At 39.5% G+C, this 27,563-nt stretch overlaps 3 protein-coding genes across 4 annotated transcripts in view; 2 read left to right on the top strand and 1 right to left on the bottom strand.

The window, feature by feature from the left end:
• The first annotated feature begins 62 nt into the window (after positions 1-62).
• On the top strand, positions 63-15,578 carry gls2a (glutaminase 2a (liver, mitochondrial)). Its single transcript, XM_073469822.1, has 18 exons — positions 63-387; positions 1,679-1,766; positions 4,096-4,217; positions 7,548-7,677; positions 7,765-7,844; positions 7,990-8,153; positions 8,587-8,645; positions 10,945-10,977; positions 11,072-11,130; positions 11,218-11,284; positions 11,402-11,452; positions 12,344-12,520; positions 12,611-12,742; positions 12,842-12,934; positions 13,076-13,137; positions 13,760-13,836; positions 13,941-14,004; positions 14,125-15,578. The coding sequence occupies exons 1-18, from the start codon at positions 176-178 to the stop codon at positions 14,279-14,281; spliced, it is 1,827 nt and encodes a 608-aa protein (XP_073325923.1). The 5' UTR covers positions 63-175; the 3' UTR covers positions 14,282-15,578.
• A 1-nt stretch (position 15,579) lies between these two features.
• On the bottom strand, positions 15,580-23,339 carry spryd4 (SPRY domain containing 4). Its single transcript, XM_073469826.1, has 3 exons — positions 23,260-23,339; positions 18,356-18,604; positions 15,580-16,550 (listed from the first exon to the last, which is right to left on the bottom strand). Exons 2-3 carry the CDS (start codon positions 18,486-18,488, stop codon positions 16,009-16,011), a joined length of 675 nt encoding a protein of 224 aa, XP_073325927.1. The 5' UTR covers positions 18,489-18,604; positions 23,260-23,339; the 3' UTR covers positions 15,580-16,008.
• A 141-nt stretch (positions 23,340-23,480) lies between these two features.
• The window catches only part of LOC140999446 (acid-sensing ion channel 1-like), a 56,960-nt gene continuing 52,877 nt past the window's right edge, over positions 23,481-27,563 (top strand). For both annotated transcript variants that reach the window (XM_073469825.1, XM_073469824.1), the window contains exon 1: positions 23,481-24,400. In XM_073469825.1, the coding sequence (XP_073325926.1) occupies positions 24,039-24,400 (362 nt within the window). In that variant the 5' untranslated portion in view covers positions 23,481-24,038. The remainder of the gene's footprint in view (positions 24,401-27,563) is intronic.

Here is a 27,563-nt window from a genome sequence, read left to right as displayed (position 1 = left end):
GTCACAGCCCCGCCCCCGAGAAACAGCCTGTACTTGATCCAGTCTGTAAGACAGCTGCAGCTATTAAAACTCTGAGGACCAAGGGGGTACTGGTCACAAGTATCTCTCGAGATCAGCTACTGGGGGAAAAAATAAAATCCTCTGAATTATTAAAGACTGAGCCCTACTTATCACAATGCATTGCCTGAAAAGTCTGAGGACAGCTAACCCGGGAATCTTGCAGCTTTTTAAAAATGCAGGGATCTCCGCCAGAGTTGGAGCTGACAACATTGTTTTGTCCAGGACGCAACAACCTGTTTCACTCCCCTGCTGGGCCGGAGCATCACCACAAACCCACAGAGCCTTTCATGAGCAGAAGGCCCCTGATGTGGACCAAGGACGCTCAAAGTAGGTCACAGTAGACTGTCTCTAAACGAATACATCACCATTAATTAGTCGAAATATTATGTATTATTCTTAATAATCTGACCACAGTATTCCCACATATATATATATATCAGGGGGAGCTGTCTGGAGCACTTCATGTTCTGGCTGTGCTCATCTCTTAAGTCATGCTAGTAGCTAATTGTTGTGCAGTAAAGAACAGTTTTTTTAAGTTAGTTTATTTCTTAAGTGTAGCACCAATTCACGTTTTAAGTTTCACTTTTGTACAAAACTGATTTAATATAACGCCCTTGACTCATACTCTTACCGGTATTCACTTTCTTGTGAGAGATGAGAAGCTCCATACCACATTCATTTTTGTCTGCTAGCTAAATATGAAGCCAATGGTAGCTTAGCAACAGCTGGGAAAAGGCGGAAACAGCTAGCTAGCTAGCTTGGTTCCGTCCAAAAAGAAAAGAAAAGAAAAACGAACGACTGAAGAAATTAGCATTATGTTGTGTTTGTTCAACTCATACACAAACTGAACTGCCAAAAACAAGTGTTACGTTTAAATTACGTTTAAAAAAAGGGTTATGTGAGAGACTTGGCTGGCGTAGTCTTCTGAAGGAGTAACTCCTTAAGTGGTTGCCCAGCAACATCAGGCTAATGACAAATCCTTAGAAAGTTAATGCGCCCAGCCAAGAAATAGTCCGGCTGCCATTGAAATCACATCTCGTCTACACTTTATTTTTGGCTAAACAAACGACATATAATCTGTTAATTGGTGAGCTATATGGCTGCTGATAGGTGAAATTAAGCCTTTTGAGCAGAGGAAGCCTAACCGCTTCCCCCTGCTTCCACTCTTTATGCTAAGCTAACTTTATTGTAGCGCTAGCATTTTCCCTGGAATAACACATTTTAAAATCATATTATTCACAGATGTTGTTATTAATTAGCAAGGAGTAGTTGATTACATTTACAAGTACCAAAGACAGAATTTTCAGCTCTCCAAAAAAAAGAAGAAAAAAATCAAATGTGCTCTATAACATAATATACATGTTTGTGAGAAAAACAACAACAAAAACACCTTGAACACTTTGCCTCAGCAATGCATATATTTTATGCCCATGCAGTCATTGCATCACATTGCACAGTTTATGTAAAGAAGGAGGTCAGTAGCTGGATGTTTAGCCAGTATTTTCACCACTGACCATGTAGTTGACATAAACGCAGAGACACTGCTCCTGGTTTTGACACATTGGAGCCAGTCCAAATGTAAAGTTCACATCATATGGTGTGTTGTTTGTTTTCACAGAAGCAGGTTGATGTCCAGTATGGAGGACCTGCTTTTCTACACCATCACTGAAGGCCAAGAGATAATCCCGCTCTCCCAGTTCATCTCTGTAAGTCAACAACACATTCACACTTCCTCTGTCACGCTGTGCACTGTTTTGACTTTCCATGGCATATGTGGACATACACATCAACACACTCTGCCCTACATCAGGATTGTATTACCTTAAAAGTACCCTTGACTTTAGTTAAATCAACCTTGGAGAGTGACATAGGAGCCCACAAGAGGAATCCAGAGTGTCTCCAGCTGAATGCAGGGTCAAGTTTAAAAGGTGTCAAAGGATATTCTTATGTAATAGGACTAAATATAGTGGGTGAGGTAATCATCACAGAGCAACATGCATTTTTTACACTGAAGTTGAATTATTTTGGTGCTTTAATTACAATAAAATCTTTGTTGTACCAGAAGATTCAATGATAATCTCATTAAAGGTATTTCATTTAAACAACAGAACCTATATGAGCTGACTTAGTGACTAAGGTAGATTGTAAGCTACATGCCTCCCTATACATGAGCCTACACACATTATTGAAGACGTGTAAAGCTTCTGGGAACTTGTGTCAAAGTTCATTTTCTCAAAACCTTGTTAGGGGCCATACATACAGTATACCATACCAAGCATATCTCAGAAGATGAACAAGGCAGACTGTGTGGCGAGCAATTGCAAACCATCACGCCCACATTTAGCTTCATGTGGTGCAAGCTTTTAGACAGTCACATATAAAAGGCAGACTTGGACATCTGGTGACCTCAGTGTCTATGGCAACTCGGTAATTTTAAAAAGCACGCATTTAGGAAAAGAGACATGTGTCAACACAGGTGGCTTCTTGTCACGCCACGGATGGCTGGATGTGTTTGTATAGATGACTGGGTTAGGACATCGATGTTGAAAGTGTTAGTCAGTAATATTGAATGTAGATAACTGCAAAAATTGTTATCCTAACTCATAGTTAACCTACAGGTTTAATTTAAAAAAAGAAATCATTGTTCTAAAAGCCAAAGTTGAGTTAAGTTAATACTAGTTACTATAGGATGGAAAATCACTGTGCTGACGCTTCATTTCAGAAAGTTGGGGAAACAAAGCTAATTTGAGGAGAAATAGTGTAGCTCTCCACTTAAAGCATTTAAATTGCATGTTTTGTATTTTCTCAATGGACATACAACACCCTGACTTACTATAATTTAGAATTTAACAATTCATTATTTATTATTTTCTTGTTGAATCAATTAATTGTTTCATCGATGAAACACCAGAAAATAATAAAGAAAAAAGTCCTTAACAGCTTCCCATAGCCAGCATTTTTATTTTCACCAGTTAGCTAGAACCAGTGAATTTTTATTTATATTTTTGTTTATAAAATTACTTTTACAAAATGTATTATTGAAACTTTTCACAGATTGACTGTTTAATTAATCTACTTGTCCTTTCAGCTCTACATGACAATTTGTATTAAATAACAGTTGATTTTAATCATATACAGACCCAGGCATATAGGGTACTTATTTATTTCATCAGGTTAGATTTCAAGTTACAAAATAATTTAATAAACATTTTTGTGTTTTTTTTTTCTTCAATTTTTGAAGGCAAAACTGCTCACAGACCTAGAGAGAATATCTTCTAAGGCAGCACAATCAATCAAAATAGAAACAAAAACATTATGGCAAATATCCAAATTGCAAGAAGCTGTAATTTTTTTATAAATGTAAGATATGTGTGCAGACCCCAGCAAATGTCATAGCATCATGATAGTAATAGTTCTTACAGTAAAAAAAGAAATTATGATGCAAAAATGATAATTTCCACTAATTGTGACATAAATCACAATCGCAGTACCTGTCAAAATAACTCCAGTATGATTTTTGGACCATATTGTGAAGCTCTAACCTTCCCACACAGTCAGTTGAAGGATAAAATAAGCACGAAAAACAATTAGCACAGCCGCAACTTTAGCATTTCCTGCCCTGAAGCCAGTCATCACCCACAAACATTCCAATAACAGCAACAGCAGGTTTGCAGCCATGTGCTTGCCATGCCTGTTCACTCACCCTCCTGTCAGGAGGGACCTGCACATGGTGTCCCAGAAATAGAGCCGCGTGGTTCATACGGTAACTGTCAGCCCGATGTGTGACTTGTGAGGGGGATTCCAGTGATCTGCTCTATGCCTGTATTTCCTGCTAAGCTCCATGTGGACACATCTAAGCATTTAAAGTCCCATAACTATGTCCCATCTACACATGTCTGATATCCTGCTATTTGACCTACATAAATACTGCTGTGTATGATCCAAAGTGTTTATTTAGTGTGTCATCTATAACTTCGTGTTTTTCTCCCCTGTGTACTAATTTGCTCAAACCCACCTCATCTCCTTCCACTCCAGGCTTTGAGAAAAACAGGTTTATTGACGTCTGACCCTCGCCTGCGTGACTGTGTCCGTCAGATGCGAAAATCCACACGTGACTCTACTGGGCCCGTCATGATGGACAAGACGCTATTCAGAAGGTGTGAAAAGCTTTGTGTTATTTATGGAGACATTGTTATGCAAACCATTCTTCAAATGCGAGTCCTCAACTTTTACCTACTTGTGAAAAGTAAACAGGACACCCTCTGTATAAAGGGTCATAAAATACGCTATAAAATTCTATCACTGCTGCATAATAAGTGTATTTTTTCGAATAGATTTCCTCCCACTCAGAATTTACATATTCATATTAGTTTGCGATGTGACTGTGATGAAAATGTAATTATGTATGATGATGTTAGAAAAAAACATCTTGGAAAAAGGAAGAAATTGTGCAAGGTGCAAGGTTAGTTAAGGTTAATGGTATTTTGCAGTTACAGAAAGAAGTAATAAGAGAGGTAATCTGTGGTCAGCGCTATTTAAGTCCAAGAGACTGACAGAGACAGGCGCGTTATGGCTGACAGCTGATACTAACCAAATTCACATGCACACATGCCAACTAAAGCAGTGGAGAGACCAGGAAGACAGAGGGTCTCCTGGGGTGTTAATGAAAGGGCATCATTCTGGTTGAGCTCCAGACAGTGGCATTTACACGAGTAGACTCAACAGATCTGTTATCTCCATGCAGACTGCTGTCCAAACAGTATCATTTGTGAGTGCAATTGACTCAGTCTCATCCTTTGGCCTGGAACAGTAGAGGGTTACACAGTCTGGTTGTCTTTGTCAAACTTAATTGGCCGTGTCCGACTTTCTTCGCTTGTTTTCTTACATTTATGAGGTTATCCTTTCCACTCAGCAGCTCACTATAAATATGCTACTAGAAGAAGAAAGAGCTATCTCCCATTTTTTTTTTAGGAAATGACCCAAATGAATAATGCAACCTCTCTGCACTCTCTTCTCCTGGTGGCACAAAACCTCACGCTAGCATCGCCTTGGATTAGTGAGAGCTGCAAGCCAGATATTTTAGTTTAGAGCAGCTGTGACAGAATGCACATACCTTTTCTTGAGAGCATGCAACACTGCTGACCAATTATAGCAAAGAAAATCTATAATGCCTATTAGGATCTGCTGATAGAGGCAGGTGCATTTGTTTACCCTTTTATCTGGATGTTTATTGGCCCAAAGCAAGTTACTCTGAATCCAGTGAGCATTTCACATAAATCCAAATTGATTAGAGTTTAGGTTTTATATAATATTTGTCAGGGAGAAACAGTCTTGAGGTCTTAATGTTTGAGTTAAAGAAACTGAAGTTTTTTTTCTATATAAATTGACTGAATACCAGAGGGAAAAAAGGTACATTTCATTTTAAGACACAAGGCTTATATTACACAGCCTGTTCCTGCTTATCATAGGCACAATTGGTATTTAGCCATACTACTATAATTATGACTGAGTGTTAGCTAGTTAAAGCTGCTTTAAGTGACATTTTCTTATTAAGATATGTTAAATAGCTCTTTATTCCAACAGCAAAAGAGAAAATACATATTCTGGAATCCCTGTCCACTTTAACCAATCAAGGTCCAGAGTCCTTCTGCTCTGAAAACACAGAGAGCAGGATCCTCCTGTTTGCTGCCATGTCAGGCGTTCATGTGGTGACGTAGAGAGGATGGAGGGGATTGATAACTGCGGACAACAGCAGCTTTAACATGCCCATTATTTTATTTACAGACGATTTTATTTACCCATTATTTTATTTACAGAGGTTAAAATAGCCATGCTAGCGTGAAGCTATCTTGGTTAGTGAAAGAGCTCGCTGATATCTTGATTTGTGGCGCTGATGCCAATAACGACATAGGGAGTAAAAACTCGTTAAATTGGCTCATTTATAAGATAAGAATATATATATAAGAATATATACATGAGCATACATTTTTCTGCAGTAATCCCTCAAATGTAGTTATGAAGCACTACAAAGATATGTACATAATGGAGGCTGGATATTTTACAGTTAAACAATTGACTTTGTTATCCAAAATTATATTAGTGCACTAAACTTCACTGTGAATTTAATAATTATAAATGACCCCAAGCATCTTTCTCTGCATTATGTTCCATGAAAGAAAAGTTTTTATATATTGCAACAAGCCAGACAACATATATGCTGATACAATATATCTGTGATAGGCCAGTATTGGCCGATGATATTGGCGAGGCTCTATTTAGCGGGTCCGCTAAGATTCTATGGTCATTTAACTAAATCTGTACCATTTACATGAGTAAATCATGATCTTATTCTTATTTCTTGTCTTGCTTAAAGCTCCTGTTGTTAAGATAGTAATACTGATGCACTGGGATTATAGGTTGGATCAACCGCAATCCTTAAGTGTCAGTATTTGATGAGTTCAGATTGAGCATCAAAACTCAACTATCTTGTCAACATGAGCTTTAGTGGACCTAGGGTTGCTTGTTCCTATGAAAGGGTTGGTTTTTAGCCAAATAAAACATTTCTCACTCACCCTAGTGGTACCTAACATGGAAGCCATTTATTTGGCAGGATTCTTGCCCTCATCCTACAACTGATGTGAAGGCAATTTTATTTTATCTGCAGAGACAGTGTTCCCATTGCTCCAAACGGCAGAGACATTTTGACATGTCACAGTAGGAAAAGCATCAGCTGCTTCAGCCTCAGGAACACCTGCTATGACAGGTCAAAATATCTGCAGTAGAAAAAACTATCATGACCAGATTCAATCTTTGCCATTTCAGTTTGCCTGTTACATTTTGTTTGAAGGTTTTCTCACTTGTCTCCCTTCTGGAGTCGTGACACGCAGATAGTTGTGTTTTTTTCTTGCAGATGTTTGAGATATCTGTCTTAGAGATTGAAAAGTGAATGAAATCTAATTTAAAAATACTACAGCATGATGTCTTTCCTTTCACAGTGTTCATGTTCCTCTAGATAGGACGCGCTGTTAACAGTTTTTATGGGGACGATTTTTCATTAGATAGTAGTTTAAATGAGAGCTGTGTTCTTCAGAATAACCAAGCAATGTTTGTGGAAAAACGGGCTGCTATTGATTTCTTTCTTTTTCAAATGTGCAATGTCTTCAGGGCTGGAAGCACCAAAAACAAAATTTATATCACTGCCACTGCAAATAAAAGTGTCTTTGGTGAGAATTTGTTTGTTTATTTTTATTAAAAAAACAACCATTAAAGGCAATAAGCTATCGCAGAGCACATTATACATTTGTACAGATAAATCTGAGAAATGTATAATGTGTGCATGTTTTTCCAGCAATTACAGTTCTGTTATGAAAGACATAGTGTTTGAAGTACAAACCATAAAAATATTTATAAAGCTAAATGCACTGTCTGTTTGATGGTCTTTGTAATTCTCCTCACAACATCAGTTCATTCATGTTTTCCTCTCACAGGTGTGTTGGCAACAACATCATGCTGCTAACCAAGGCTTTCAAAAAAAAGTTCATCATCCCAGAGTTTGCAGAGTTCACCCAGCAGATCGACAGGATGTATGACAGTGCACAGCAACAGGAAGCAGGACAAGTAAGTAGCGTACTAACACACATACTAATTCAGTGTCCTCTCATTCATCACAGTTAACACTCACACATGTTTGATGCCTTCATGCAGGTAGCTGATTACATTCCCCAGCTGGCTAAGTTCAGCCCTGATCTCTGGGGTGTATCTCTGTGCACAATCGATGGACAGAGGTACAGTCGCATCTTTGCTTTCATGTTTCCATTCTGAAAACCTCCACCTCCTCCATGTGTACTGCCTCACTAACACTCCTCCATTTTATTTTTTTTTTGTTTGTTTTGTTTCCACACTTTTCCATCACATCATCATGCCATGCAGACACTCTGTGGGTGACACAAAAGTTCCCTTCTGTCTGCAGTCGTGTGTGAAGCCTCTGGAGTACGCCATCTCTGTGCACGAACTCGGCACTGAGAAGACCCACCAATTTGTGGGCAAAGAGCCCAGTGGATTCAAGTTCAACAAGCTGTCATTAAATGAGGATGGTAAGTATTTATTGTGATCAAGATGTTCACTCCAGTTCTTGTCTCTACACAAGAACAAGCAGTGACAGCAATACTGAGTGTAGATGTGATTAATCCTAGTTTTGTTAGAAGCAAAACTACACGAAACTCGCCTTGAGAAATTTTGGCAACTGTTGTTTTATCAGTAATTTCAACAGACTCTGGTTGTTAGGCAAGGTCGTGCGAGTCCTCCTTTTACTGGAAAAAAGGTTTCTGATGGACTTTAAGCTAAATGCCTCACCTTCACCTTCACAATTTGATATTACACACTTCTTAAGCAAACAGGACAGTACTGTGTGTGTTCAGTGTATTAGCTGATGTTACTTCTGATGAAATATCCCCTCTGATCTCAGTCTCAGTTTATTGCTCCTGTGGTTTGGGGAAAATGAGTAATAACGGATTGTTTCTTGTGCAGATAAACCACACAACCCAATGGTGAATGCCGGAGCCATCGTCGTCACCTCTTTAATTAAGGTAAAATCTAATGGCTTATCTGCAATAAATACACAATGTACACACAATGTACACATAAACTGCTGACTGTCAGGGAGAGTAAAATCTCACAAAGTATCTACTCATGCCCAAAAACAGGGTCTCTGTTTTCAAATCCAGACCTCATCAAATAGTTTTCTTCTTGAATTATTACTGTGCAGCGTAGCTTTGTGCTGCAGCCTCTCGCTGAGCTTAAACACAGTTCAAAGGGGCAATCATGTAAGCCTTCAGAAGGAATAACAAAAAACAAGAAACTAAACAGAATATTCAGACATGCTTCATTTCCCACCAAAAATAATGCTGTCATTTTTTTAAATCCTTAGTACAAGTTCATTTTGTAACACTTTTGACTCATCAAAACAAATGCCAAACTTGAGTGCCCAGTAGGACTCAACTTATTTGAAATTTTCTAGCAAAGACCATTGTGAAACGTGACACTGCCACTGTTTGCAATCTGCGTGACAGCAGTGCTCACAAATTGCTTTTGTGAAACATACACTGATCCAAAAGAAGCAAATTGTGTGGTACTTTTTCAGTTGAACATAGAGTACAAAGACAGTATAAAGGCATTTATACTGTCTTTGTATGATTTGTATGATCTCTATGATTTAGAGGCAGCTAGCGTTGTTGTGCAGATACCAACCAACTGAACACCCCCCCCGCTCACCCTATCCTACGGAGGCAGCTTAAAACGCGAATAATGTAAAAGGCCCTCTCTCTTTTGTTGTGAACATTTTTTAATGGAGCAAAAAAAACGTCAATAAAAGTAAATAAAAAATAGTAAACAAAACTGTCAGTGTGTGCCTCCAAAACAATCAAATCACTATAAAAGAGAGGGTAAGTTTTCAAAAACTTGGTCCTGTTGCAGACTAATGGAATGTATGTAGTAAGTCTGGTTTTAACCACTTTCTATTTAGGGCCTCCCTGCCAGCTTTGCTTAAAATCCTAAATAAATACCCAACATTTTCTAATGGCCAAGTTTATGGTCTCTGGTTTAAATGGAATGTCTACCTGGAAAACGAAAGGCCCTCTGTTTGGCCAGAGTTTTTTGTTTGTCTGTTCTGGGCTACTGTAGAAACATGGGCGGTGCATAATGGTGAACTCTGTGGAAGAGGACCCGCTCCCTCTGTAGATATTAAAGGCTTGTTCTAAAAGTAACAAAAACATTTCTCAGATTCAGGTGATTACAGACCAAAAACATATTTATGAATATCATTTCACTTTCTGCCCCTAAATCCTGCACACTGGACCTTTTTTTTTTTTTAAAGTTTTATCTATTGGTGATGTTGTACTATTTACAAAAAATGTGAAGAAACAACATGTTGATGCAATCTGGGTCGAAGTCGGTGAATGAACTTACTCCTGAAGCGTGACGTCATCCATTAGATATCTTATCTCATCTATTGGCTTGTCATCCAGTGCCCTCAGTGGTTAGACTATGGTCATCAACATCTGACTGACTGTGAGCAGTGGTGTCAATATACGACATGTAGGAGTTTAGCTGTATATGGTTGTGTGTGTTTCCAAATCCCAGGCGACTGAAGAGATACTCAATCTGTAATGACATGTGGGTCAGGTTCAGCAGTGAGGGAGGGACTTTGTGTTTGGGCGTGTGTGTGCCTCTGGCCAATCACAGCCCACAAAACAGAAGGTGTGTTAGCCGCCCTCGTTTGTGTGGGTGGAGGGAGCGGGGGTATTGTTTGTTATTATATTTACATATAATTTATGTACACATTGAGGAGGTTATACACATGAAAGCTTGATGAAAAAGTTGTTTTTGACTTTCTGCAGTATTCATGCTCCAGTGGGAACAGTTGTACCGGCTAATGCAATTTAAATGTCACAAATTTATATGTTTCATTCAAAAACTTGTCGGCTGAGCAACTTCCTGGAAAGACATAAAATCAACTCTTTTATTGGCCATGAAGCCTTGGGTCATCCCTACATCTCACAGTAATCTTTGATACTATCTTTAACCTTTCTAGGTAGAATCATTAAATGTGAATGTGGCTGGCATCCCTATTTGGTAGCTTTACAACCTGGTAACGAGCCTTTACTGGTCCGTGAAATTCAAGCACAGCCATAAACACCCCACACCACGCGCGTATTGCCACATGGACTGACAGGCAAAAAAATATCATGCACATGTCCCAGCTCGACGCCCACCCAGGACTGGAACATGCTTTGGTAGAACTGAAACACTGCCATCTGTAGGGACTCACTGACTGTTGGCGTTCTTAAAACTGGCATCTAAATGTGAATTTTCCTCCTCTGTTGACAGCCGGATGCCAATCAGGCAGAAAGGTTCGACTTTGTAAGTTAATGCTTTTCATTTTAAAACCTTTTTACTTTTAATTTAACTTATTTGTCTCTGGACTGACCCAAGTGTAAATATGATGTTATTGCAGGTGATGGAGTTCTTGAAGAGCATGGCTGGTAGAGAGTATGTGAGCTTTAGCAATGCAACGTGAGTACTGTGCTTCAGGAAATACAGCCGTATTGTTTTTTGTGTCACATGAAATGCAACTTTCTAATACTGGTTGTGTTTTTGCAGTTTCCAGTCAGAGAGAGAAACTGGTGACCGGAATTATGCAATTGGTTATTACCTCAAAGAGAAAAAAGTGAGTTGTTGGGGTATTGTGTAATTAATTAGGATCACCTTGTTCAATGATCAGATTTTTTTTTTAGAAAAATGTAATATCTTCAGTATGTGCTGACTCTGATCTCAATCCTTGCAGTGCTTTCCTCACAATTCAGATATGATGGCAGCCCTTGACTTCTACTTTCAGGTAAGACTCTTTGTCTTTAACATTGTTTTATTGGATGAAACTCTCACAGAACAGCTCACATTTTTGGAAGTTAAGTTAAGATAAGTTGCGTTCTTATTGAGAGTTAGACGAGAAGATTGATAGCAAATCATGTCTGTGCGATAAATATGAAGCCACAGTCAGAGCAGGTTAGCTTAGTTAAGCGTAAAGCATCCACTATCTGCCTGGTCACGGTGATGACAAGACTCCAGCAAGTCAGTGCACCCAGCCAAGAAATATTCCTCTTCTCATTTCTCAATTTGTACGTCCTCGATTCTTTTCTGAGCGTAGGTGGACAGATAGACACAGGAGAAGAGAGAAGTCGAGGCATCAGGCATTTAATAAAATAAGACATCAGTGCTTCAGAGTGGCATTTTAGAGCGTTGTCAATTAAATATGATGATGTGTCACAGCCGCATCTGTCAGATGTGCATCATGACAACTTATTTATTTTGGTGAAATGTCATTAAGGACAGCGGTTAGAACAGCACAGCACTATATAAACAGTGATCATCTTAAAGGACTAATACACCTTATGAATACAAAGGAACATTTGTAGAGTCCTGCTCCCACAATTGTTTGTACATTCCAGCTGTATGGCGTGCCTCTTTTCTGTGATGGGTGAAGAAAAAGATACACCTGTGCATCTTGCCTATAGCTCCTCCTTGTTCCTTTGATATGGCACGTTTAGATTGATTTCCGGGTCACAGGAGGTCTTGTTGTTACACTTCGGTATTGTGATATTTGGTTTCGATCTTCACATCAAACACTCGGCAATAAAGCAAGTGTATTGCCTAAAATGTTGGAGTATTTCTATAAAACTGTTCTATATGCCCTTCCAGTTCAAAAATGTTCTTGATTTTTCCGTTTCAGTTGTGCTCTATTGAGGTGACCTGTGAATCAGGAAGTGTCATGGCTGCCACACTGGCCAATGGAGGTATTTGTCCAATCACAGGGGAGCGTGTTCTGAGCGCTGAAGCTGTCCGCAACACCCTCAGCCTCATGCATTCCTGTGGCATGTACGACTTCTCTGGCCAGTTTGCCTTCCATGTGAGTCAAAGCATTGTTGCACCAAAGTGCTGAATCCAGGTTTCTAGCTTTTGTCAATTTCTACATTTTTTAAAAAAATAAATTTTCCAGGTGGGCCTGCCTGCAAAATCCGGCGTCTCAGGTGCCGTTCTGCTTGTGGTCCCCAACGTCATGGGTATGATGTGTTGGTCCCCACCTTTAGACAGGCTTGGAAACAGTGTGCGTGGCATTCACTTCTGTCAGGTAATCAGTCGCCACAGTTTTATTGATTTCTCTTCATCTAATCTGTCTGTATCTTCACTCTTTAATTATTTCCATCTCAATCAACTTTTAATCCACTAGGAGTTGGTGTCTTACTTCAACTTCCATAATTACGACAACCTGAGACACTTCACTAAGAAACACGACCCCAGAAGAAAATCAGATGATGACCCAGTAAGTCCAGTACAACCATTGAAGAGGCTGCAATTCTCATTCACGCTAACAAGAAACATTGATGCCTCCTCAGATTTAAATTAATGCATAAGCATTGACAGTCCACTATCATACAGTAATGTTTACTTTTTGATCCATTAGAACAAATCAGTGGTAAACCTGATGTTTGCAGCCTACAGCGGCGACCTCTCTGCTCTGAGGAGGTAAGTATCAACAGAAACCTTTTGTTTTCATCACAAAGCTTTGACACCAGACAAATACACAACAGTATACTTGCAGTGATAACACAATCTTAAAAGAACAGTTTGTCATTTATATGCTACACCTTAGATGGTAAGATCAAAACCAGCACTCAAGCACTTTGAAGTGCAAAATAGTTTTATGGGGAGTTATGTATAGGAAGTCAATGCAACCCAACCAAGAAAGAGTCCAGAACATAAACCCCCCATATAATCACAACCTTTTGTTTTCATACATAAACATAATAACAAACATAGATCGTATTAATTTGTGATCTTTAGAGGTTTTGGTAGACCGCTTTTGTTACCTCCAGACAAAGCCAGGCTACCTTTAGTCTTTATGATAAGCTAAGCTGATGGCCTCCTGGCTCTAGCGTCATACTTACAGTAAGGACATGAGAGTGGTATCAATCTTCCCATCTAACTCGATGTAAGAAAAGGAAGCATCTTCCCCAAAATGCTGACTCATTTCCAGGTCTGCTTTCATACTAACACGTTCTTTACTTGTGTACATTTCTCATGATGCAAATAAATCTTTCCTTGTGCGTTACTTCTCCCCTCCTCCGCTCCTTTGTTACCCCTCCAGGTTTGCCCTTTCAGCTGTGAACATGGAGCAGACAGACTACGACTCTCGAACAGCGCTCCACATTGCTGCTGCAGAAGGTGACACTTCATTATTAGTGCATTAATTCTTCAGTGATCTCGACTTTCATTTTCAAACAACAATAAATTAAATCTGACACTGGGGCTGCCCACTTTTCTCTCAGGTCATGCGGACGCGGTTATCTTCCTAACTGAAATCTGTAAAGTGAACCCCTTCATGAAAGACAGGTAGGGATTTAAAGATAAAGTTATTCATCTGATATTAAAAGATAAAAAAAGCAAGTCCATCTCCATATTACTAACCATAACTATCCATCCATCTCCATATTACATTGTGTTATCTGTCAGATGGGGGAACACACCTGTAGATGACGCCATGCAGTTTGGCCATGCTGTTATTGTTTCAGTACTGGAAGAGTACCAGCGCGTGTATGCTGATATCGACCCACCGAGCGACACGGAGGAGCAGAAGACCACACTGGATACTGTGAAGAGTATCGTTTAAACCACAAGGGAACATGAGGGTTTGTAATGGAGATGAATCTATTTCATTATGCACCTGAGAGGACGGAAAGGACAAAAGATTATAGAGAGACACGATGAATGAATGAGTTCATCTTAAATATGGTAATAGATGTAGTATAATAATGTGGGAATCATCCTTTAGACTGTTGAAAAGCTATACAATGCTGGATTTAATCCCTATTTAATGCATTTCTACAGACTGGGGGACAACAATGTGAACTATCAACAAAGGACTATATAAACAGGCGATGTGTTGCTTGTGCTGAGAAAAATAACATTAATTTAAGCTATGATTTGGCCTTTGTTGCAATATTAATTGTTTTTGTGCTTAGCTTCCATTAGAAAATGCCACCGAGATGTAAATATCATATATATTGTGCTTATTTATTGTTAAAATATTGAAATATATTTTGCTTCATCAGTATGTTCTTTAATCAGGGGATTGTATGCCTCCTGTGTAATAACTGTATAAATATTCCCAAAGCTGCTTCATTAATTATTCTACCTCAATAGAAGTTGTATCTGGTGGATTTGTAGGAGGATTTTTTAGTTCACGCCAGTTCATCAAGGCTCATAGACCTGATGTTTATTCCCTGCTGATACCTTTTGTTATTTTTTTCTTTCTGGAGGATTTCATCTACCTTCATTAGAGTGTGCTCTTTATTAGTTACTAATAACATCTGCACGTTTCAGGCGCTGGAGGGTGCACATTTGGGTTGTAAAGACATATGTAATGTACTGTTTATGAAGGAGACCTATTGTGCTTTTTTGTTTTTTCCCTTTCCTCCAGTGTTTTAAAGGTTATTGTGCATGTACAAGATCTTAAAAGTTAAACAGGTCAAGGTCGGCACCATCAGAAGCTCCTCTCTCCCACATGGGGGAAAACAGTGCTGCGGAACTGGATAGCATGAGAAAACTGATGGTTTTTTTTTAGCATTAAAGCATGTAAAGCTATCCTAGTAGTAACCCAAAATAAATTATGTACCTGAAAATGAGCAGAATGTTTTTACTATTTGACAAAAAACGAAAATTAGAGCTTCTGCTTGTTAGTATGCAGTGTACTGAGAATGTGAACCACCATTTTAAAATGGTTGAACTCTGCTTAATGAGCCTCTAACTCATGTGATACAATGTACTATTGTATTCTCTTTAATCAACTCAAATTAATGTATTTTATTTATTATGTTTCTTTTCATTTAACTCAGTGAAATGATTCCTGAGCAGGTCACTGTAAATATGTATCATCCTGCTGTAAATAAAAGAGAAATGTAAAAGCCGTTTTTGTGAAGTTATTTTATTAAACAATATACAGTATGAACATGAGACTGCAAAAGTTTATGTAGATTTCAGCTTTGTAACGATGTGCGTAATGCCAGAGTAAATTGCAAATTAACCTGGCAGTTAAGGTTCCTCTCAAAAACAACCACACATCCTTTTCACATCAGTTAGTCTGAGAGGTAATACATGAGGTACATATAAAGACAGCTTCTGTGATATGATGCCTGAGGCTGAATGACATACACAAAGTATGAACTTGCATTGTTAAGAGTCATGATTATGAACCAACTGGACCATTGAAAATGAACCATCACCTGCAATAGAGCTGTAAATGATTCCCACATAGATACTGCTTCCTTTTTCCTTATAATGAATGTTGCCACTGTATCAAGCCCACGGCCTTTCATGGCCATCACAGTTCATCCTGCTTCACTTCAGGCCTTCAGGCTCCTCCAGACCCGAGTGTGTGAGCAGCTCCCCGTCCCAAAGTCCGAACGCAGGGCACAGGGGAGCCTTGAACTGGACCCTGATGGAGTGAATGATGGAGGGTTTTTCTATGTCCACCAGCCCCAGAAGGCCCGCGTCGTAGTCAACCAGGATGCCCACGCGGTCTGGTTTGCCCACCAGCGTCACAGGAACAATCTTATTGCTGGTCATGGCAAACCACTTGCGCTGAGCATAGCCGAATACCCAGGAGGAGCTGTTGGTGCCCACACAGTCCTCCCTGGACATCTGTGCGTCAGCCACACCGAGACGAAACTCTCCAGACTTTTTGACCGTCACCTCCCAGTAATGTCGTCCACTGCTGATCTTCTGATCACCAAACACAACAGCCCAGTCTCGGAAACGCTCGGGATTGTCTTGAACATGGCTGGGGTCCAGACCCAGCATGCGGTAGATGACGCCGGTGTCTTTCTTGTAGAGGTCCAGACTGCTGTGAGCCGTTCGCTCATCGAGTCTGAACTGAAGATCTACAGAGAATAAGACGACAAAACAGATATTTTATAATAGATGCCTCCTTTGAATTGGTGCCCAAATCTGACTCTTTGTTTATATCTGTTCATATTCTTGATCATCGTCATTATTAACAATGTTATCATTTCATTATGTATGTAAAACTCAACTTGGTTTCTCTTGTTACCAGCTCCACCAGTGTTTTCAGTTATGTTTACAGTCACCTTTCAACCTTTCAACCCTTCAATGTCAGCTATAAACATACGTGACCCTCTACTATCAATTGGAAGTCTCTTTACCAATAAAAGATCTTGATCTCAGTGAGATTACCTGATGTGGCATTGTGTTTACTAATGTATCTTTAGGAAGCCATGAAGACTTATCAACAGAGAATTTAGGGTCATTTGTTTGCTATTAATAAGCTTCTACGCACAATGGTAAAGTTAGACATTTCAATTCACGATCATTTAGAGATGATTAAAGGAACAAATTCCAGCAAACAAAGTGCATGTGGAGATCAGCATGATAGGAAACTCACAGTGCATAATTTATCAGACAAAATACTAAACTAACTTGTGCTAATGGTTCAGATAAAAATAATTGGTTGATAAAGTATTCAGATCCCTAAAACCACACTTCTGTATACAAGGCCTACAGAAAGCCTTTGAAATACAATGTTTTGCAACTATATTGATGACATCAAAGTCAAACATTTCATGGTTCCAGCTCCACAAATGTGAGGATTTGCTCTTTGTAATTTTATAATTGTTTTTTAATCATTTTGATTTTCTTTATTTTTTTAATTGCTATTGCTTGGAGAAAACAAGCATTGTGCGGGTGTCACATTGGGCTAAGAGAACTTGTAACTGTCATTATTGCATTAATCTAATGAAAATAATCATTAGCTGCAGCACTGTACAAAATACACCAATACACTGAAGAAGCCTCTTGGATGAGAAGTGACACGTCTTCACGAAACTGAAACGATACAGCACTCAGAGTCCCAATACCCCTTACTCATTTTGAGTAGTGTAGTTGATAATTTGCTCCAGCAGAGGAAATTACATAGTAAAATGCTGTTTTTAAATTCATACATGAGTAATTACAATCCAACTTAATTAGATTATGCACTTATTAAATACACTACTCAAAATGAATTCGGGATATCTTAGTGTTTCAGTTGTTTATTCTGTAATGTTTTTTTTATTTTGTGTTTTGTGAATATTTTTGATCCCCAAAAATAATGCGACACGTGATTTGACTTTTATTGCATATCCCAATATCACTTACTAGTTTTGAGTAGATTAATATTGAATATTATAAAGGTTAAAGGTCAGTCTTTCTGGAGTCAGTACTTTTAATACATTAAGTTCAATTTAATTCATATTTTCAATGCAGGACTTTCACTTGCAAAGTACAATACTTTTGTAAATATACTTACATTCACACAGCCACTCGTGTGTAAAAATGTTATACCTTTACTTACTATTTATCAAGTTTTAGCGAGTGTGTGCGTATATCACACCACAAAGCCAGCAAAGGGTTTGTTTACGAAGATTTAACCAGAGATAACACGATTTCCTCAGCTTTACATTGTTATTGTTTTACCATGAAGATGTTTTAACAGGTACTTTGTTAGTTTAACTACAGTCCAGTTACACAGTTTGTTGTTCTGAGAAGAAACAAAGAGAAAAGTCCAGAACAATCATTAGTCATTAGCTGTCAGGCTCTGTGTCTGGGGGGGGAGCACTGACCTCTGAGCTACAGCTGCCACCCTCAGCTAACATCTCTTTAGTTATCTTGTATAAAAACATTCACTCACTGTTCCCCGTCGAGGATGATATGTAGCATCTCCTCTGTGGCAGGCTAACGGCCCGCCTGTGTCTTACTGACAGAGAGGTGACTGTCCGTCCTGCCTGTAGACAGAGGCGAGCTGCAGTGACGGGAGTCGCCATGTTTGTTACTGCTGCTGCTGCTGCTGCTGCTCACATGTTCCGTTCCTTCTGCTGCCAGAGATGCAGCAGCAGCGCGCTCTGCTGCCCCCTGCAGGCCTGGAGAGGAACACGCAGACCTGCCACACCAATAACACTCATCAGCACCACGGACAGCAGCCAGTCTGACCACGTTCAAACATTGTTCAAACCCACATAACTTTATTTAAAAAGTCTAGTAGACATACATAATATTTCCCTTCAATTAAATGGTGCAGCCATAAAGGATGAGTTCCTCCCAAAGATAACAATTCAGTCCTTATCTCCTCATCTTCATCCTAATGGAAAGCCAGGTGAAGTTGTGTCATCCAAAGCATTCTCCTAAACAACTGAAGTAGATGGGGACTTGTTTTAAAATGTAAAAAGAACAAAAGGAAAACAAATATAAAATGGCTCCATACAGCTCATCCAGCGTAATCTAAGTCTCCAGAAGGCCCCAAATCACAAAAATTATTTGAAAAAAAAAAAACATTATTTACACCCTTGGCGTGCGGTCGAGCTCCTACGCCCACTTCAGACAGGGTGCGTGCTAATGCTTTTACCTAAGCAGCTACAGTGAAGACTCTGGCTTAAAAAGGGGTGTAAATATATTTACAAAATTAAAAGAGGAAATTGTCAAAACTGAGAAGCTGGGACCAGGAAATGTTAGCATGATATTGTACAGACAGTGTGGAGTCAGAAGATTTTCACAGGCTTAAATCTACTTTATGGGAATTAAAATGGAGGAGATTGGATGTGAAGGGGCTATATCGATCAGTACTTTGGAAATGAACAATTGCTTATAAACTTAACTAACTTAACTCTTAACTGAAATAACTGTCTCAAAATTAACATTGTTATCAATTTCCCTATAGATAATATGCTTTATATTCAGGCCTCACTATACAGCTACTGTATGTGGTGACCCAAACACACTTCCACTAAAGATTGAAAATAGAGGATTGCTTTGCATTTGTTTATTATCATTAACAATATTGCCTTTTGTTGTATATTCAATTTGTAATATTATTGTAGCTTTCACCAATATTATTTTATCTGGATCTGTTGTTGCTGTTTTATTTTTTGTCTTTCTCTTGCCTTTTTTGTAAAGACCTGTCTATAAAACACGTTGGACTGTCTATCTGGATGTCTGTGATGGAAACAATAAAAATTGGGAATATTTCCATAATAGAAAAAACAAGCCGTCCTCAGAGAGGAATACAGTCCCCGAACAGGGTTTGTAGCCAGAAAGGTAACTACTTAAACACAGTTAAACAGTATGAAGTCTGTTAATTCATTTTATTCAGTCACGAACATCAGTCAAGACTGATTTGTCTCTTCCCCTTTTCTCTTTCTCCTCTCTTAAAATGTCATCCCCAAAACTACATACTGGACCTTTAAGTCTCTAGGTCTCAAAATACTAGAATTAGCCTGAAAAAATCACCATGTGTACATTTTTTTAATTGTGAGAGTAAACTTCCTCTAGGTTGCTGAAAATCCCCACGATCCCAGAAAATTACCGACCTCAGTGTCCTGTTGCCAGCTGCATAAAGTCTCATGACTTTAATTTTTCAAACTCACACAGAGTTGATTTTCACTGTTTGGCTGTAAACACAAAGCAGTGGGGATCCATACTAAGTGCCAGCTTCAAATGAAGGGAATGTGGGTTAGGACAGTTGCTGAATACTTAAACTACAAACTCAAATTTGGATTTGAGAACAAAAAGCAGCTTTTCGTCTCTGCAATATCGCTCAGTTACAGCTGTTCGTTGGTGGAGGAGGACGTATTCAGATCATTTACATAAGTAAAGATACGGTACTTGATTGACTGGCTTGGTCACATTCCTCCCTACAGAGCATTATCACACAATCACATGTCTAAAACCATACACCATAAGGGAAAGGTTTGTTTAAGCTCCATAATATATCAAATGTCATACACATTATAGCTGTTTATGCTGGATTATAAGATCAGAACTGCCCCCGGGCACAGTGGTGAGTGCAGTCACTCTTTAATGTCACAGATAAGTATCTTTTCTCGTGCTGATGCATTTAAGATTGAAGAGTAATGCATCTTTCATGACATGTAATAAATATTTTGTCGTACTTACAAAGCTTGGTTCAGCCTGGTTGCACAGCCAGATCCATTTTTCACGCCAGTAACCAGCTGGGGACTAAATGTCATTGTTTATTCATGGTCCAATCTAAACCTGGCACATATCATTATTTTTCTTCCTGAAGCCTGAAAATGGCTTTGTTTTGGAGAGTTTTCTGTTAGAAATGCGGTGTTCTTGATCAAAGTTTGTGTTGGTGAATATTCGTTCAAATATTTGTTTCTCTGTCCTTGAAGTCTGACTTTAATTCATTTAGAATGGACGGGAAAATTTATTGTACATTACTGGACTCTCATGACTCTCGTGACTAAAAAACCTTTACCACTAAACTATACTGCACAACATTAGTATTCTCCATCGTGTAGTATAAGGAAAGAAAAAAAATATAGCTGAAATAATTAGCTAATTAAAAGATAAGTGAAGTGTTTGAAAATTAATCTACAATTCTCACAATCGACGAATCATTTTTTTCAAAGATAAAAAATTCTCTGCTTCCAGCCTCTCAAATGAGAGCATTCTTAGATTTTCTTTGTCTTCTGTAATAATAAATGCATTATATTTGAGTCTTCGACTGTTGATCAATCAAAACAAACTGACTTGATTTGGGCATTATTCACAGTTTTTATTTTATAGACATTCCACGGACCAAATTTCAGCAGGCCTATCAAAAATATATATTTTATAAGACGAGATATAGTTTAATAATGTAACAGCAACGATGAGAACCATAGAAGAAAACAGATAAAATAAAAATCAGACAGAGGAGGCAGACTTTGAAGGAGCGTTTTCATTGAGGGTTTGACATGCTCTGAAAAACTTGATTCCACAGCAATATAATTAATTTTTTAAACCCAGTAAATACTGAATTATTTTTTGATCTGTCAGTGAGTTGAATTCTCTGTATTTGAGTTTTATTTTGTGTCTTTATGCTGCTCAGGCTGCAGGGAGTGTTGTTCTGTTTCTACCTCCAGAAATGAAGCTCTGGTGAAAGTTCAGACGGGAAGACTCTGCGCACTCTTTTGCATGCTCACTCCTTAGTTTATTTCTCTTACCATCCTTTCATTCGCTCCTCTCATTCATGCTCGCTCATAATTGCCTGTCATTATCTGGGACCGTCAATTGATATCAGCTGCTCACATCAGCATAGTCAGATTACTCTGGGTTGCCAGGTTTGACTGGGTCCTCCAGTCCCAGTGGTCGTAGTAGTCACTCTGTATTTGGTTTAAGGGGCACTCAACCAATGTCACATTAATCCTTGGAGCTTTTTCAAAGAAAAAAAAATTAACCCTGGTGATGTCATCAGGGTTATCTCAGCTTGAGTTCAGAGACAACATGTTTTTAACAGAGAGCCTGAGTTACAAACTTTGGGTGTGCAGTGTGAAAGATGCAGGTAGGCAAGGCTTAATGAAGGGAGCTTCCTGGTATCAATAATGTATCAATGATGTACATAAGTAAAACTTTAGCCTTTGAACGTAGCCTCATAGATATAAATATGTCTATTCGTAGCCGTACACATCACTACATTCAGGTTTTTTTATGTTCATAAGGTAATCACTGTTTAACTTTGTTAAAGCTGCTACGAGACAGTCTTTTTTTGTTGATTCTGGCGGCCCCTGTGGACAAAAGCGGTACAAGCACCACCGCCTCCTGTCAGCCCAGTGGCCATGATAAAATGTTGGCAGGAGACATTTCCGCTGGATATTTTTCATTGAATGATTTCCAGCTGTGTTTGTGGCGACCAGAACGGGTATTTTAAGCCAAAACATGATCTTTTCCAAACCCTTGCCATGTGATTTCTGCTGCTGAAGTCCAGTTTCAACACATCCATGGTTTGCAGAAGAATACATTGCCAACATTTTTTTCTGGTGATTGTACATGCATATTTATACACGCTTAATTTTTCAGAAAGATTAATGAAAAAAAATGAGGAATGAGAAATTACATTGAGTTACAGATGCTTGTGAAAAAGGCTCGCCCAGACATGACAGCATGACTTCTGTTGGAGTTGCATTATGGGAAATGTAGGATGGAGCTTGACTCATAAAAGGCAGACTAATTGACCTTTTCTTTTCCTACTCTGTTGCTTGTGAGTATGTATAAATAAATAAAATAGAAAATTAAAGGACCTATTTGTATGAAAAGTTGATTTTTGAGTCTCATTCCCAACTCGTAAAATATCTTTTTTGTTTTTACAAACATACTAGACAAATTAAAGCAGAACTATTAGTTTGTCACATTATTATAAATTAATATTATATTTCATGCATTTAATGGCATATTAATTTATTCATCAAGCTATTTATTTTTCATTTTTTGGCAGTTTCATTCCTCCATATGTAAGACCCCCACCTTTAATGAAGAAATATACTAAATTGCCTGTACACCTTTTTAGTGTCTTGCTCAATTTCTTCCTCTTTAGATCTAAACATATCACAGAGGTTGATTTGAGTTTATATTCAGTGATAATTTCTTTGTCTTTGGCTACAATTTGTGTGATTCTGTCCACATCTCTCCTTGTTCTGATCCTAACAGGACATTTTAAGTTCTGCTCACCACATGCTCTAGTCCCTAAAGGAGTCTCCCTCCCTCTCTCTCTCTCTCTGCGGTGCTGTGTAGTGAAGATATGAAACTACAGTAACTCACAGGTGAACAGCAGAGCGCTCTCCTCTCCTCTGCCGACCACAGCCAGGCAGGCAGACACCAGGAGAGCGGAGGAAAGCTCACGACTCACCACTGACCAGAATAACCAGCCAGTCTGACTCTCAGGCACGCTTTGAGATCCCGGAGCAGAGAGGAGAAAAAACAAGCAGACTTGACCTGAAAATCTGCGGATTGAAAAGGACATGCGTAAAGCTGCGCTCCAGAGGAACTCTTAGTAAATGAGCCGAAGTGTCAGAAGGATTTCTTTCTCTTTTCGGTCTCCGGGTTTTCTTCTTGTTGGCGTGCAGGAATGATGCGTGCTTCACTGGACTCATAATCGACCACCGACTTCGCAGGCTGATGAAACACTTTGTCAACCCGCTTTCTTTGCTTTACTGCAACCCGAGGAGAGACCTGCAAACACCGCTGTAGCGCAGCGGTGATGGACCTTCGTTCTGACACCTTGGTTCTGCACGCGTTTGAGTCCCCCTGCTCCTGCACGCCTGCTCCTGTGACATGCATCGCTTCTGCACACAATTCCTGCTCGTCTGACTTTCTTAATGAGCGGCGGATGCTCAAAATGTTTCTCCGTCAGTGTGCATGAGGGATGGCGACCACACCGCACCAAGTCCAAGAGTGCTTATCTACACGTCTGCACCTGGTTGGGTGGATGATTGCAGCTTGTGCCACAGGTGAATGAAAATCAGGTCAGTTTGAATTGTTTTGAAGCTTGTTTTTTTCCCTGACTCTGGCATTCAGATCGAGCTTGTTGCACAGTGACAATGGATCTCAAAGTAGAAAGCGAGGAAATGGACTCAAATCAGCCGCCGCCCATAGAAGTTTTTGCGCACAGCTCGACCCTGCACGGCATCTCTCACATTTTCACGTACGAGCGGTTCTGCATCAAGCGCTGCCTGTGGGTCGTGTTTTTCCTGGGCTCCCTCACCTTCTTGCTGTACGTGTGCGTGGACCGGATCCACTTCTACCTCGAGTACCCGCACGTCACCAAACTGGATGAGGTCACGACCCCGATCATGACGTTCCCCGCGGTCACCTTCTGCAACCTGAACGCGTTCCGCTTCAGCCGGGTGACGCGCAATGACCTGTACCATGCAGGGGAGCTGCTGGCCCTGCTCAACCAGAGGTAATAATCACACTTTATAAGAAGTGCCAAATGAAGCACATAATTTCATCTTTAAATCTGTTTCTACTGCAGGCATCTATATTTTATAGTCCCTTTAATATCAAATCACTTCTTTGTAGAAACTCTCCACCCTTTTCCTTTTAGCCTGACATTAAAACTATATCAATTTGTTTCATATCGCGAAATGAAATTGAACTAACTGCATTCACTCAAATTAACTGCTACGTTTCTAGTTTATGATGCTTTACACTTCTACCCTGCAACAATTCAGACAGCTGTAGTTAAATAATTTGCATTTTAAAGGGTAACTCCACTAATTTTGCACATTAAAGTGTGTTCACAGGTCTTGTGGAGTACTACTGCGTGTTTGGAAAAAAAAAGTGGTATTAAGCCTTTTTTGTCTCCAGAGGAAGCTGCATGTGATCTGATAAATTGCCACGAGTGATGTCACTCAGCGCCTAAGTTGCATTCTGGGTAATGAAGGCATATAGTTGGACTGATTTTGGACAGTTTTAAGACGAATGATCAAAATCGATACAGCAGCACCAGAGATATTGCTTTTTTAATTTAATGCATTCTTCTTTCTTTCAAAACCTGGAGCCTACATTACCCACAATGCCACTGACCGACATCACTATTAATTAATCAGATTACATGCAGTTTCCTCTGGAGCAACAAAAGGCGTTATACTACTTAATTCACACATGCAGTAGTACTCCCCAAGACCTGTACACACACTTTAATGTGCAAAATTGCTGGAGTTACCCTTTAATATTGATTCACAAAACACCCATGATGTTCTTGTAAAATATTGTTCATATAAAGTACATGTTTAACCCTTTGAACTCTGCAATATATTGTTATGTTTGCTTTTTGTGACGCCATTTCTTGAGTATCTTCAAATGCTTCACATCCATAAAACCTGTACAACCCATGTACATAGGTTTTTATTAAAAAACAATACAAAAAATGTTTTTTCATCAAATTGTACTAAATAAAAACACAAAACATTGAACCAAAAAATTTCTAAATGTCAAAATAATGCAGGAGCCTCAGCTTCCCACTGCAAAAAGAATGAATGCTTTAGCTATAACGATCTTTATTTAAGATGGATAGATAGAAGGACATTTACTTTGGAGTAATATTTACGTTGCAAGACTTGTAGTGAAGTATTTCGACATTGTTGTATTTCTGCTTCTACTTTTGTAAATGATCTCAGTAACCTACTTAATCCACCTCTGGCAATTGCGCCTCACTCATCCGACAAGCTCTAATAGTTTCTACCTTGTTGAGTCGTTCAGCGCTCTGAGAGCAGGCTTGTCAGGCTTGAATTAACTGAGGCATTATAATCAGAGAGCGCCAGCCGACTTGTTGGTGCAGCTGAGGGTTCTGGATACTGGAGCTGGCAACGGCATGTACCACTGTGTGCACGGGAGGAAAGGATGCGGAGAGTCTGCTCCTTTTGATTACAAGTGAAATGTCACTTATACGTTTAAATAAGCTGCAAACAAACACTCCTGCGCATTAGATCCACTTTGTTTCTAAGCTGTCAGAGATAATAGTTCAAGAAAATGAATAGCATGTTTCAGTGATGAAGATCATGCAAGGAGCTGCCCAAAGAGCAGAGGAGAATGAGGAAAGAGCTCACAGAGCCAGACTGTGACTTATCCTGGCGTTGAAAGCCACAGATGTTGCTTACCCTGCGGTGTTGTAATATTGTTCCAAATGTCAACAGAGGCAGCGATAATGAAAGAATCAGCAAGACGCCGTCATTTACCAGATTCAGTTGTCATGGAGTTTCAGTTTTGTGTTGAGAGTTTATCCTCATGCGTCGTTGGTTACAGGTTTTACTTTCTACTTCCTGGCTTTGTCTGCTTTCATCTGTGTTCTATTAGTTAATCACTCCCTGTGTGTTTACATACACATGTCAACTGCATCCGCTGCTTCAGTTCATTGTCTATGTATTAAGCTGTGCAATGATTCTGGAAACTCCTCAAAAACTATAAAAACTAAACATTGCTGGGTTAAAATGAAGACTGCACGGCTTATTTCTCGCTTAAAATGTCTTCAGAAACACATTTCGCTGAGCTGTTTTTGTAATAATGTAAAGTTTCCAAACGAGCCGCCATGTTGGTCCGGTTTGAAATGCTAGACCAGCGGCCCAAGAGCGGCGTTCGTCCAATCGGATGCAGCCAAAAGTTTTTGTGTGGTTGTTGGAGGGTGCAGTCTCTTTCGGTGAAGCGTGCAAAGCTGGAAAGCGTTGCGTGGCCTCGTGTCAAACGACGCCCCTCCGGCTTGTGGATTACTCCTGTTTTGTTGCCAACCTTTTTGCCTGCATTGTGATTTTGATTTGTGGATTTTGCTTTTTGACCTTTTGAAATGTATGAACTACAGCTTTGGTTTAAATTTAAGCTCCTCGCTTTTTGTTCTCTTACCTGCCGGCCTCTGAGTGTCTTGCGTTTTGACAGTAGTGGCGGACAGTATTTCAGGAGAGGAGAGTGTCATCGAGAAGATGAAAAAAGTTAAAAAATTTAGACCTCCAATGAAGTGCACTCTGACAGGCTGTCAGTTACAGAGATCAAGGACAGGGCTCAGCATACTGTACAGTGCTCAAGGCCTCTGGTGGCATCACTTTTTTGAGCGTATACAGCCAGCTTCTACCCTAAATCTTTAATGAAGATCCCAGGCTCAACACTAAATTTAGCAAATTTTTCTGTGACACTGGTGTGACTGATAATCAACACTTGCCATCTGGACATTTTTACATGAATCCTTCTCCTAATCTCACATTTCCAGGCAGCGGTTCACAAGGAAGACGCTTCTGAGCTGGAGACCAAAGCGTAAATTGGGCTGATTTTTCCCACCAAGTTTCCTTCTCCATGTACTCATCTCAACTCTTACACTCTGAAGTAGGTTTAGTGCTCATTATCCTGCCTCCCTTGGCAAGGTAGTGAGGCTATGCAACGGCACACTTAGCTGTTATACCCCTGGCCAGAAATGAAAGTGCTCAGGGCATGAAATCCATTTAAGGCTGTTCTCCGCCTACTTCCCATGTTTGGAGTCACTGGTCTGGGAAATGTCTTGTGGCATGATATTTAAGCTGCACACATGCTGAAGTGTCAGCCTTCACCGATCCCGTCGGCTGGTCCTCTGGGATTCTATC

Source organism: Pagrus major, chromosome 7 (genome assembly GCF_040436345.1).
Source record: "Pagrus major chromosome 7, Pma_NU_1.0".
NCBI lineage: Eukaryota > Metazoa > Chordata > Actinopteri > Spariformes > Sparidae > Pagrus > Pagrus major.
The sequence above is the reverse complement of the archived record's forward strand: the minus strand, read 5'-3'. Positions and strand labels throughout refer to the sequence as shown.

Excerpts from the sequence above, each read along its gene's own strand:
- spryd4 (XM_073469826.1), bottom strand. The coding sequence starts at position 18,488 with ATGGCGACTCCCGTCACTGCAGCTCGCCTCTGTCTACAGGCAGGACGG. Across the intron at positions 16,551-18,355 it reads ATCATCCTCGACGGGGAACA|ATCTTCAGTTCAGACTCGAT; the intron begins GTGAGTGAATGT and ends TATTCTCTGTAG.
- gls2a (XM_073469822.1), top strand. The coding sequence starts at position 176 with ATGCATTGCCTGAAAAGTCTGAGGACAGCTAACCCGGGAATCTTGCAG. Across the intron at positions 8,646-10,944 it reads TCGTCACCTCTTTAATTAAG|CCGGATGCCAATCAGGCAGA; the intron begins GTAAAATCTAAT and ends CTCTGTTGACAG. Across the intron at positions 13,138-13,759 it reads GACCTCTCTGCTCTGAGGAG|GTTTGCCCTTTCAGCTGTGA; the intron begins GTAAGTATCAAC and ends TTACCCCTCCAG.